This window comes from Sabethes cyaneus, chromosome 2, assembly GCF_943734655.1.
Source record: "Sabethes cyaneus chromosome 2, idSabCyanKW18_F2, whole genome shotgun sequence".
NCBI lineage: Eukaryota > Metazoa > Arthropoda > Insecta > Diptera > Culicidae > Sabethes > Sabethes cyaneus.
This window is the reverse complement of record NC_071354.1, coordinates 162219326-162231538: the sequence shown is the minus strand read 5'-3', so window position 1 is coordinate 162231538 and position 12213 is coordinate 162219326. Positions and strand designations below refer to the sequence as shown.

Here is a 12213-nt window from a genome sequence, read left to right as displayed (position 1 = left end):
ATTCCAAGCTAATGACACGCGCAAGTTTTACGAAAGGGTTACATACAGTAATCTGACAAGTGTAGGCATGAGGAAGGGAATCTGATCGCAAACGAGGGGCTGGTCGCGAGGTGGGCTACACGTGTGAAGCAGTTCTTCGATGGCGAAATTGCAGAAAATCCCCAAGATCTCCAAGAAGTCAAACGACAAATCGGGTTGCTGAACACCAACAAAGTTGCCGATAAGAAACGCCTACTGGAAGAGCTATACAAACATGGCCGAGAAATACAGGTAATGACTCTACACCAGATTACTCCAAGATTTGGGAGAAGTAGAAGCAACTGCAGGCTCGCGCCCCTACAGACCAAATTTTTACCATCCGACTGGTCTTGCACAATTGTCGGGAGTACAACGCGCCTATGCATAAATCCTTTTCAACTTCCAAGCAGCATACGATACAGTCGTTCGAGACCAGCTATGGAAAATTATGCCTGAAGACGGTTTTCCGGACAACAATTACCGACCATTGGAGCCTCATATTCATTTTCTTTGCGTTTGTAAATGAGTTTGTAACTCATTTGTAAATCTCAGGAGAGGAGGCAGCTCTTGCTTGCTTGCCGGGACTCGAGAGTGTCATTGAAACGCACACGAAACACACTACTCGTTCCTATAATGCTTTGCCAACAATGTGGGGTTGGGGTCGTTGGAGACTCCCCCGCTTTGATTGGGATCTTCAACTTCTTGTTGCCTTTGCGACAGATCTTTTGCAGTGCCACGATGCTGAATTTTTGGAGTCAAAATTTACGGGTTGCTCGTAGTCGTTAAGTCCAGGTAGCTTGCCTAACTAGGGTTACTCTACCTAGTCTCGTGATGAGCCTATCATCTTGGCTTTATCGTTCGAAACCACACCTTCTTGATTCAGCCGTCCATTCAGGGTTAGAAGCCGCCATGAGCCGCTCCTAACATATGTAACCGTCGGTTTAGTCTCTGCTCTAGATTTAAGAGACTGTCGCGCGTATGAAATATATTTGTACTTAAATGTCAAGAGAATACGACACATCCCATAGCGAACAGCAATCCTAATCTGCGATGACGAACGCAGCTACGCGTCAACGGTTTTAACTCATCCACTGCCAGTGGGCGGTAAATGGAGTAAAGCTTGCGTGGATTGCAGGTGGAAAGAAAACGATAAGCGAGAGACAATGGTATTCTTCACGTGAAAAGGGTCAAGTTCGATAGAGAAAACGATAGCCAGAGCGATTGCCCAGTCAGAAACGAACAGACCAGTTGAAAAATGAAAATTAGTAGTGCACTAACTGAAACATTAAAAACAAAATTGACATAGAAGTTTAAGCTGTGTAGTCATATAGTAGTTCTGAAAGAAGTACAGTCTTGAAAGATAAAAATACAGAAAGAGTCTCGAAACTAAAGAGAAAGACGGAGCGATAGGACGGATTACTTACAAATGGCCGTCGGAACGCCGGGAGTAAGCCATTCAATCCCGTGCCAATAGTCAACCATCTGACTGCAAACGGATCACGGTCAGCATCTTCGTCTTGAAGTGAAACCCCAGAAACCAAGAGATAGGAGTTACCAAAGGGAAAATCTGTGAATAAAGTGGGAGGTGTTTGGATAAAGGTGCATAAAGTCTTTTCTTGGCAATAAATCGTGAGTGTGTGCCGTTCCTGAGGTTTGTTTTAGAGAGCACTGCAGCTGGAATGTTTTGATACCGTCAGTTTTACATAGAGAGCAGAGGTTCACTACGTTGAGGAAACGATGTCTTGGCTTGCAATGGAATTACCGACAAAAGACAACTTATGATATGGGAGCAGACGCTGATCACTGACAAGGGTATTCTTCGTTCCAACACTCAGCATTCTTTTGAGTGCCCCTTCACATGTCCGCTAACGAGCTTGAACTTCATCGGTGTTGGCTTCCCGATTTCCACTATCTGAGGTCGCTCGTTATCACGAGGAGGTAGAGTTAGGAGTTGTTGTAACATTAGTGGAAGGGTACAGTGGGTCCTTGGGCTACACATTTACGGGTTTAAAATACCAACTATCGTTACTCTGAGCGGAACCCCTGACGAAAAAATGATTATAATTCTGTTAATTTTAATGGTTCATATGCCAATGCATTCTCCAGTGTCGTCAAGACTGAAACAGTTGATACACGAATACTCGACGATGTTCTTCGAAATGTTCCAGAGGTAGCAGCAATTAAGAAATTAAAACCGTCAATGCCACCGGAGTAGAGATGGTCGGGTAGCGGAAAATATGCCCGAAACCCGCACCCGTAACCGTACCCGCCGGGTTCGGGTTGGGTTCGGGTATTGAAAAAAAATAACTTGCGGGTTCGGGTCGGGTACGGGTTCTTCATTTTTGTTTTTGAAACCGGGTACGGGTCGGGTCGGGTATCTCTATTGACCACATTTAATACTAAAGATGGTCGGGTACCCGGGCCCGTCCCGTACCCGACGGGCTGCGGTCGGGTTCGGGTATCAAAAATAATAAACCTGCGGGTTCGGGTCTGGTACGGGTTTTTAATTTTTTTCTTAATCGGGTACGGGTCGGGTTCGGGTATTCAAGTTTTTATACCCGACCATCTCTACACCGGAGCCGCATGGCATACCTCTGACCTTAACCTCGAGAACTGCTTTAAATCCCAATATGCACCCTTAACTCTGTAAAATACAACCTGCCGCTATCATCATCTTCCCATTCTGGAAAGAATAGTTTTTCTTTCTTGTTTTAAACAAGTGCGATCACACAGACGTGGAAATGAACCGAGAAATGACTTCTCTATGCGTAGAATCTAAGCTGCTGAAGACTCTCGTAAATAAGCGTGTGTTTCATAAAGCAAAGCGTCATATCTCCAGTAACCAGCATGAATTTTTTCCTAAAAGTTTGACTTTATACTGCATCGAGATCATGAAAAGCCGTTCTATCGTTATTGTCTACACAGAGTAGGCTACCTTTGACCGTGCGGACCATGATTTGCTTTTGGCCAATGTAAAGCGAATGCGTGCGGTGCCAAATTTCATGGACAGTCTTGAGGACGGTCTTTTTTTTGAGTCTAGACAATGCAAATTCGAGCCAATTTTGTAAACCATCTGGTGTACCACAAGGGAGCAATTTTGGGCCTTTGCGTTTTTCGATATTCATCAATAATGTATGTGCAGTGTCCCTCAAGGAAAAGGACTTCTGTAAGCGGATGATTTGAAAATTTTTCTTATTATCAAGTCCATTGAAGACTTTTGCGAGTTCCAACGGCTACTCAGTATCTTTAACAGTTGGTGCAAAACGACAAGTAAACTACTAAATTGACTTCGATTCATGCCATAATATTTAAAATCTCGATTATATTAAAAATGTGATTACGCTAATAGATATTGTTTATTATAGTAGATGTAGTTTAATTCGGAATTAATTGTAGCTGTGCAAAAAAAACTGTTGATATTAGCTTTCATTTTTATAAAAATAATTAACTTACTTTTCCAAACAAATTTAGTTCTCAATTTTAGGCTTCCTCATTATCGTGTTATGTTCGAGCACATGGACCATAGTTGTGAAAGCAACCGAAGATAAACAAATTATTCTTGAGCCGAGCCAGAACCAACTGCGGCAGCAACGATGCCTCACATCTACTTTCGTTACTACAATCTATCAGGGAGACTTCACAATAACACCATCGACTACGGTCACATCAACAACTATCGAAACCCAGCCCATAATAGTGACATCAACAACAACCAGCGTCAGTATCGTTACACCACCGGTTTACACGAGTACCCACACTTACACCCCAACTGCAACCGTTACACCCGATCCGTCGACGATTACAACGACTTTCACGGATACAACCTCTATAACGACCACTTCCACACCTCCTTTAGTAATCGAAACGATAGCGATTACTGAAACAATAACCTCCACGTCTCTTGTTACCAGCACGCTAACCACGTATCCCGTTACGGACACAGTTTACAGTACGGTTACAACCACAATTACAGCAACGTCAACAGTGACCATCCCGGCAGGAGCTTATCTTAAGTTACCGATTGTTCGTTCCAGTGCTGTAAATTCATTATTTAATTAACAAATAATATATTTCGACAATCTAATAAAGGAACTATTTCAGTTTATGGTTATGGTATCTATTTTATTTATCGTATAATATTGAAAAAAGTCAAAACATCATGTATATCCCTGGTCGGCATTAGTCTGATTCATTCACCTCAAGTTCTTGCAATAACAGTATTAGTGAATTTAATCTGCACAGTACTCGTGGCCATATTGCTATTGGAACCGATAAACTGATTCAGCGTTGTGGTGGCCACTGGAGTCGTACGATCGAAGGGGAAGCCCATCGGTCTCTTGTCCGGGTACAGCTTATCCCGTAATCCACAGAACGAATGAGCATCGTTGCAGTCGACGTTTCTAAAAAATAAATTGCTCTCAAGCTTTCTGTTCATGTACTTTCGTTCAGTTGAGACTTACTCATCGAAGTCCTGGTTAACAGTGTCATCTGCAAAGTTCGAGATCATAACGTATAAATCGAACTGCACTCCCTCGGGGGCACCCTTTGGAATCAGCATGTGCTGTGGCCACCCACAACCACAGAAACGGAACTGTTCACGTTGCTTCGCATCAGTTGGTTGCTGTGCGGTTCCAATTCGACGGAAAGTTCTTTCGTATGGAATAGTTACGCTTGATTGATCCGATCTTCGGGTGATGGTGTTGTCTCCAGGTCTCACTGATTCATTAAAATTCAATCATTAAACTAAATTATAGGTTTCAAGAAATTCAACTTACAGTTCACACCAAACTTGTCCAGTTCTATGAAGAGCAACCGTTGCTCACGGAATGCCAAATTGGTTCCTCTCTCGTCAACTTTTGGAGCAATGAAGATCCTCGCCGTGCCACGCTTCGGAGATCCAGAACTGTTTGTTACCTTAATCTCATAAGCAAATGGTGCATGTTGCAGATGGGTGAAACTGGCGAAAACGTTACCTTTCGGACCAAAATCAAGCCCCGCAGCAAGATCAACTTGAGACTTCTGCCAGTAGGTGAGCAAAACATTCGCAGGAGCGTTGGCTCGGTTGATGCGAACGTTGATACTGTTCACCTTGATTCCCGGGAAGCCCAGCTGAGCTGAAGTGTACGGGTTTAGTGTTTCGATGAACTTTCGGAAGATACCATCAATCATTCCATGCCAACGGTAGAATACAGGGTCACGCATGGCAGTTGTAACATCGCCCATCACGCCAAAGTCCTCCAAATAACGATAATCTGGGTCATGAATGTACGCCAGCACGTCATGTCCGAAGTTGTGCAAGCTTCCGTATAACCTCCGGTTCACGCTTAGGGTAGATGCTTCCACCAAATCCCCCAGGATGTCAATTCCTTTGACTTCATCCAACGGTATGCTCTTTCCTGAAGTCTATAATAAAAAATAAATAATTTTAACAGTTCTCTTTCTCCAATTTGACCACTTTTACATCAACTACAGCCTTCTGATCGATTGCTTGATGGATTCGATCAGTCCATCGTTGTAGATCATTGACAGATACAATCGTATCGTTATCCACCCGATTCAAGTCCCGCAGGACAGAGTCAGCGGCTCGAGCGGGGTATGCTCGATTGTTCGAACTACGAACCATCTTCGGGAAGTACGCTTCGGAAATGGCCTCGCGGTAGTTCGTTAACGGACGAACACGGGACAATCGGTTGCAGAATCGGTCCACGTTGTAGCGTGCAATGATCTGACTGTGCATGTAATAGAACAGCTCTCCGCGACGATCTTTACGAACAATTTCCGGAGCTGCTCCTGCCGGATAAACCAAATGCCAGTGCCAGTGGTGCATATTTATTCCGATATCCTCACGGAAATAAGCCATTCGTTGTTCGATTTCCCGATCAGAAGCAGTAAAGTTCGGTTCAATATCTATCGTTGTCTGTAAGCAAAGTATTGTTAACATTTCTTCCAATGAATTTAAAAAACTCGAAAACATACACGTTTGGCCTGTTCCACAACACTTCCTTCCTCGCGCAGCTTCGGAAATACGGCAGGATCAACAAATTGGTCCGGAAATAGTTGGATGATGGATGGGATTTGCACATCCTTCGTGTCCGGACGATGTTGAATTGCAACGGTTAGTGCATACTGGAACAGGACCGGGTTTAGTCTCTCCCTGGCATACGTTGCAACACCCATCAGTGAGGTTACATCCGGTTGAGTCATGAACAAGTTGATCAACCGTCCTGCGATGTCACGATGCTTCTCGATGAACAAAGAAAACGCGCCGCGTCGATCGATGACCTCAGCAAATGAAATATCCGGAGTGCCAACGTTTCGCACCGGAATCTCCACATCAGCTCCTCCGGTGAGCCGTTGCTGAATATCCGTGCTCAATGGCCGATATCGGTCTCTCATGTATTCTTCCGGAATGATTAGAACCGTTTTTCCATCATCCTTGGGCAGAAAGGTCGGTTCCAGCGGACGCTGAAGCAGTGCCAAGAGAGAGTTTTTGTCGGTCATTTTCGTTGGCTTCCAATGCTACCGGCCGATCGCAAGAGCAAAATTAACTAACAAATTTACGCTGACATGATCCACTTTTATACTGCCAATTACTAGCCGATTCTAACAACGGAAACCACAAGACCCACATATGCTTTCCCAGCATCGTTTGAATCGTGTAAATTCGAGCAGCTACATTAGCGTAACCATTAGATAAGCATTTCGAGCATCGTATGTAGCCGCGATTGACTACCATCGTAATGGTGTTTAAGATAAGCGAACTTTAATCACACAGCTGACCGGTTTCATGCATTTGTGTGTCAGAAGCATAATCACGTGACGAAAACATATGTGCATATCGCTCTACTTATGTAGTGAAATAATTATTAGATTTGTGTTAAAGGACACGACTGATTTTATGATTAGCAAAAATCAGTTAATATTATTTTAATTTCAATTTTCCTAGGTACGAGTTTGTTTACCTACTATAGCTCAAAACGCTTAAAAAAATTTTCATTTTCATTTTGGACTCGATTAATTTGTTTCAAAAATGATCAAATTGTAGTTATTTTTTTGTAAAACTGAAACAAAATTTAAATTCTACGCTTCTTTTTGAACAACTTTTGTCATATAAACCCTTGCTTTTATAATACCTTAGTTTTATTTCTCTACGGAACCATTTAATTCTGGGGGCAACGGAATTGACTTATGAATTTTAAATCCCTATTCTTCCGAATAGTCGACAAATTTTGTCCCTTGATATGGGGATCACCTGTCGCATTGTATTGAAAATGGCAATATCCAAATGTGAAAGATCTTACAGAGAAGCATGTTAGAACTTATGGCGTCTATCGTTTCCAATTCGATCACCGACAAGTACTTATAGAGCGATTCCACGGAGTTTCGCAAAGTGATTTTAATTTGTTATTTTTGATTTAGCTGAAGCTTTGCATAGATATTCTCCTTAAAAAAAGATGTCATTTTACCGTATCAATGATTTTTTTAAGATCTCGACTGCTTTATCAAAAGGGCCTAACCAAAAATGGTAGGGTAATATCGTTATGTATTTTACTCTTGTTGACTTTTTCGGTGAGAAATATTTCTCACCGAAAAAGTCAACAAGAGTAACATATAGAATTTCACGGTGACAAACCCCAACAATAATATCGTTATGGTCGGGCCACTGTTATGGTCGGGCCACCACGATTTTTTCAGTTTTAGTAACTCGTGATACCTTTGTACAAGCATTGTAAAACTTCTTTTTCTGACTGCCTACTTTTCACAATATTGTGAGTTTTAATCGTGTATTCAAAACACGCGTACTGAATTCACTGATTGAATCAGTACAAAAAAAAGTCTTCCAGGTACAGTTTAATTTCTTCAAGAAACGATTCATGAAATGCAATTGTCGGGATTAATATCAAAAATTTATTAAGTGTGTTGTGCTCTATTCTATTGAAAAATCCCGTCCAGTTAGGTGTTTGGGTAGGATAAGGGGAAATGCTACAAAAGCGCTTATTGTAAAGGTCGGGCCACTTGTGTAGTCATGGTTGGGCCACCATTATTTTAAGCACAGAAGCGCAATGTTCGCTAGAGAACGTCAGTCGCGGGAAATGTGATGAAATAAAGCTAAATTAGTACAACGAAGTAGTACACTTCGGAAAACGCGATGGTAGTAATATTTATTTTACAAGATCACCAAAAATTTCGCAAAGACTTGATTAAAAATAGGGTATTTATACTTATATGGGCCGTTGTTTACGAAATTCATTCTTTTAATGTCTCTACATAGAATATCAATACGTATTTCTTGGATTAAGAGCGGTGGCCCAACAGTACAACGTGGCCCGAGTATGACATTTTTGGTCTTCACATAAATGCCTATAACTATTATTTTTCAAGCAATCAGTTCAAGATTTCCAGAAATATAGCTTATTCTGAGACCTTGCCGACGATCTATTTAGATCTTAGAAATTCTTTTTGAAACGGAAGTTATGGGCGAATGTCAAAAGGCAGCCCAACCACGACGACATTCCCCTACTAATGAATTAAATATTTTATATTGGAAAAACGGTTGGTTTAATCGAAATGGTGTTCAGCAAAGTTGTAGATAATAAATTTACCCTTCTAAAAAAAATATGTGAACCGTAAAAATTTTTTTTTGTTGACAAAAAACAGAAAATAAAATTAAAAAGGTTAATATCTAAAACTCTTCGTTTGTTAAAAATTTAATTTTTTGTTGTATTGAAGGTAGTAATGTTTACTACTGTTTTTAAAAGTTTCATGATGGCCAAATTAAAAGCGATCAAGTTACAATACTTTGAGAATTTCAGGTTTTTTTGTAAATGGTTGGTAAATGTTTGGATAATGTGGTTTGGATTGTGGTTCCTAGCCTCTTATCTAGCAACTCCTACCCCTACCTCCACGTGGTACCAGCCGGAATACGAGCAACCTTAGCGGAGATCGGGTAACCAACCCCGGTGGAAACTAAGGTCGTATACCAACAGAGGAGGAGGCACAGTGTGTCTCTACACTGCAAGATGGCAGCCCCGTCACGAGACTCGATAGCGTAAGCCCTAGTACGGCCACCTATCTAAACTTTAAAACAAACTAACAAGAGGCAAGAAATATTTTCTCGGAATATTCGGCATGGACCAAGGTGACGATATAAGGACATGGAATGGAGACTTGGTACCTGGAGCTGGGAACGGGCTTCGTGGTGTTGAGCAAAATGCAGGATCGCGTAATGGACTGGAAAGTGATCAACGAGAGGATGCGCGTGTTGAGGATTAAAGGCCGTTTCTTCAACTACACCATCATAAACGTGTATTGTCCACACGAAGGTAGACCCGACGACGAGAAGGAAGGGTTCTATGCGCAGCTGGAGGCAACGTACGACAGCTACTCACCACGGGACATCAAGATCGTCATCGGGGATATGAACGCCCAAATCGGCAGGGAAGCAATGTATAGACTGGTGGTAGGGCCCCATAGCCTGCACACCGACACGAACGATAACGGCCAGCGATGCATCAACTTTGCGGCTTCCCGAGGCTTGGTGATCAAAAGCACCTTCTTTTCCACAAGGCCACCTGGAGATCACCTGACCAACAAACCTCGAACCAAATCGACCATATTCTCATCGAAGGCCGGTTTTTCTCAAACATCACCAACGTACGTTCCCTACGGAGTGCGGATATTGACTCGGACCACTACCTAGTAGCAGTACATGTTCGCTCAAAACTATTGACGGTTTATGCCTCGCGACAAAGTCGCCCTCCTCGGCTAAACATGCGGCAACTAGACAACCCATGAACTGCCGAAAACTACGCGCGCATACTGGATGAAGCTCTGCCTTCCTCTGTGGAGCTAGATGCTTCGACCCTCGAAAACGGATGGAGTAGGATACGCTCGGCCGTCAACGAGGCCGTAACCGCGGTGCTAGGTGTGGAAACCTCGAGTGCACGAAATGATTGGTTTGACGGGGAATGCCAAGAAGCGATGGGGAGGAAAAAAAAGAGCTTGGGAAAATTTTCTGACCATATCCACGAGAGAGAATTTAGCTAAGTATCGACGAGCGAGGAATGAGTTGACCACGATCCTGAGAAGGAAAAAGCGCCAGAAGGAGGACAAAGATCGTGAGGAGCTTGAACAACTATTCCGGGCTAATGACACCCGCAAATTTTACGAGAAGGTGAACCAAACACGCCACACCAAAACCTGACACGTGTAGGGACGAGGGAGGGGATCTAATCACAAACCAACGCGAGGTGGTCGACAGGTGGAAGCAGTTCTTCGACGAGCACCTCAACAGCTATATAGCAGCAGAAGACGCGATGGTAGTTAACCTCGGGGTACCTACAAACGACAACAGCATACTGGCTCCCAATCTCGAAGAGATCCGACGAGAAATCGGTCTGCTGAAGAATAATAGAGCCGCCGGAAAGGACCAACTCCCGGCAGAACTCTAAAAAAATGGCCAAGAATCGCTAGCAGCGGCACTTCACTAGCTGATTTCAAGGATTTGGAAAGAAGACAAACTACCGGAGGACTGGATGGAAGGCGTAGTCTGTCCCATCTACAAAAAGGGCGACCGGCTAGACTGCTGTAACTACCGCGGCATTACGCTGGTCAACACCGCCGACAAGGTGCTCTTTCAGATTTTGTTGCGTCGTTTATTCCCAATAGCAAGAGAATTCGTAGGGCAGTATCAGGCGGGCTTTATGGGGGCCCGTGCTACTACGGATCAAATTTTTACTCTCCGACAAATCCTTCAGAAATGTCGAGTGTACAACGTGCCCACGCATTATATTTTCGTGGATTTTAGAGCAATATATGATACCGTTGAACGCGAACAACTATGGCAGATAATGCACGAGTACGGTTTTCCGGACAAACTGACGTGACAAAGGAAAGCTACTCTGGAACGAGTGATGTGCAACGTGCGCGTTTCGGGGACACTCTCAAGTCCTTTCGAATCGCGCAGAGAGTTACGGCAAGGGGATGAACTGTCCTGTATGCTATTCAATATCGCTATTGAAGGTGTGATCCGGCGAGCGGGCATCGAAACCAGAGGAACGATCTTCAGCAAGAGTAGCCAACTCCTAGCCTTTGCAGACGACCTCGACATCATTACTAGAAACCGTGGGACGGTGGAGGCAATCTACGCCAGACTAAAAACGGAGGCTAGGCGGATAGGGTTACAAATCAAGGCGTTGAAAACCAAATATATGGTAGGAAGAGGCTCCCGAGAAAGTAACGTTTGCCTCCCACGGACCGTGACTATGGACGGCGATGAACTGGAAGTGGTTGATGAGTTCGTATATTTGGGATCTCTGGTCACCGCCGACAATAATAGGAGTAAGGAGATCCAACGACGCATTCAAGCTGGAAATCGAGCCTACTTTTCCCTTCGCAAGACGTTTCGATCAAGGAGCATACGCCGCCGCACAAAGCTGACGATGTACAAAACGCTAATCAGACCGGTAGTCCTCTACGGACTTGAGACAGTAACTTTACTTACGGAAGACATATGTGCACTTGCCGTTTTTGAACGAAAGGTCTTGCGGATTATTTTTGGCGGAGTACAAACGGAAAGCGGAGAGTGGCGGAGACGTATGAATCACGAGCTACAGGCACTGCTTGGAGAAATTCCCATTGTGCACCTGGCGAAAGTTGGGAGACTACGGTGGGCCGACCACGTCGCAAGGATGCCGGACGACTGTGTAGTGAAATTCGTTCTCTTCAAGAACCCTACTGGCACCAGGAATAGCGGGGCTCAACGTGCTAGATGGCTCGACCAGGTTGAAGCCGACTTACGTGTGTCGAGACGCGTAACGAATTGGCAGCGAGTAGCCTAGGACCGAGTACAATGGAGAGGAATTCTTGATACGGCAAGTGCCACCCCGGCTCTCGGCTGAATTAGTAAGTAAGTTTTTTTTATTTCCACCAAAAATATTTTTTTACAGTGTATAACTTTTTATAAAGATGTGCATTGTAATACTATATAACATTGCTGAAGATGTCCTAACAATTCCATAAGCCATTTTAGTAATAAATCATGAAAAGGCGGTGGGTGGTGTTGTACGCCCACCGCGATTCGTTTGTCCATTGACCAATAAAATTGATTTGTAGTAGATGACTAGCTTATATTAGTTACTTGTAATACGCCAAAATTCAAAGTTATTGGTTAATGGACAACTGAGAAATCGCGGT

The 12213-nt window shown here is 43.5% G+C and overlaps 1 protein-coding gene across 1 annotated transcript; it reads right to left on the bottom strand.

Annotated features, from left to right (window-relative positions):
• Positions 1–4153: 4153 nt before the first annotated feature.
• Positions 4154–6519, bottom strand: LOC128738049 (phenoloxidase 1-like). Its single transcript, XM_053832868.1, has 5 exons — positions 5995–6519; positions 5480–5935; positions 4794–5421; positions 4479–4734; positions 4154–4418 (listed from the first exon to the last, which is right to left on the bottom strand). The coding sequence occupies exons 1-5, from the start codon at positions 6517–6519 to the stop codon at positions 4217–4219; spliced, it is 2067 nt and encodes a 688-aa protein (XP_053688843.1). The 3' UTR covers positions 4154–4216.
• Positions 6520–12213: the final 5694 nt, after the last annotated feature.

Coding starts and splice junctions, on each gene's coding strand:
- LOC128738049 (XM_053832868.1), bottom strand. CDS start 6,519: ATGACCGACAAAAACTCTCTCTTGGCACTGCTTCAGCGTCCGCTGGAA. Junction 5,422..5,479: donor ATCAGAAGGCTGTAGTTGAT/GTAAAAGTGGTC, acceptor TTTTTATTATAG/ACTTCAGGAAAGAGCATACC. Junction 4,419..4,478: donor GTTAACCAGGACTTCGATGA/GTAAGTCTCAAC, acceptor TTTATTTTTTAG/AAACGTCGACTGCAACGATG.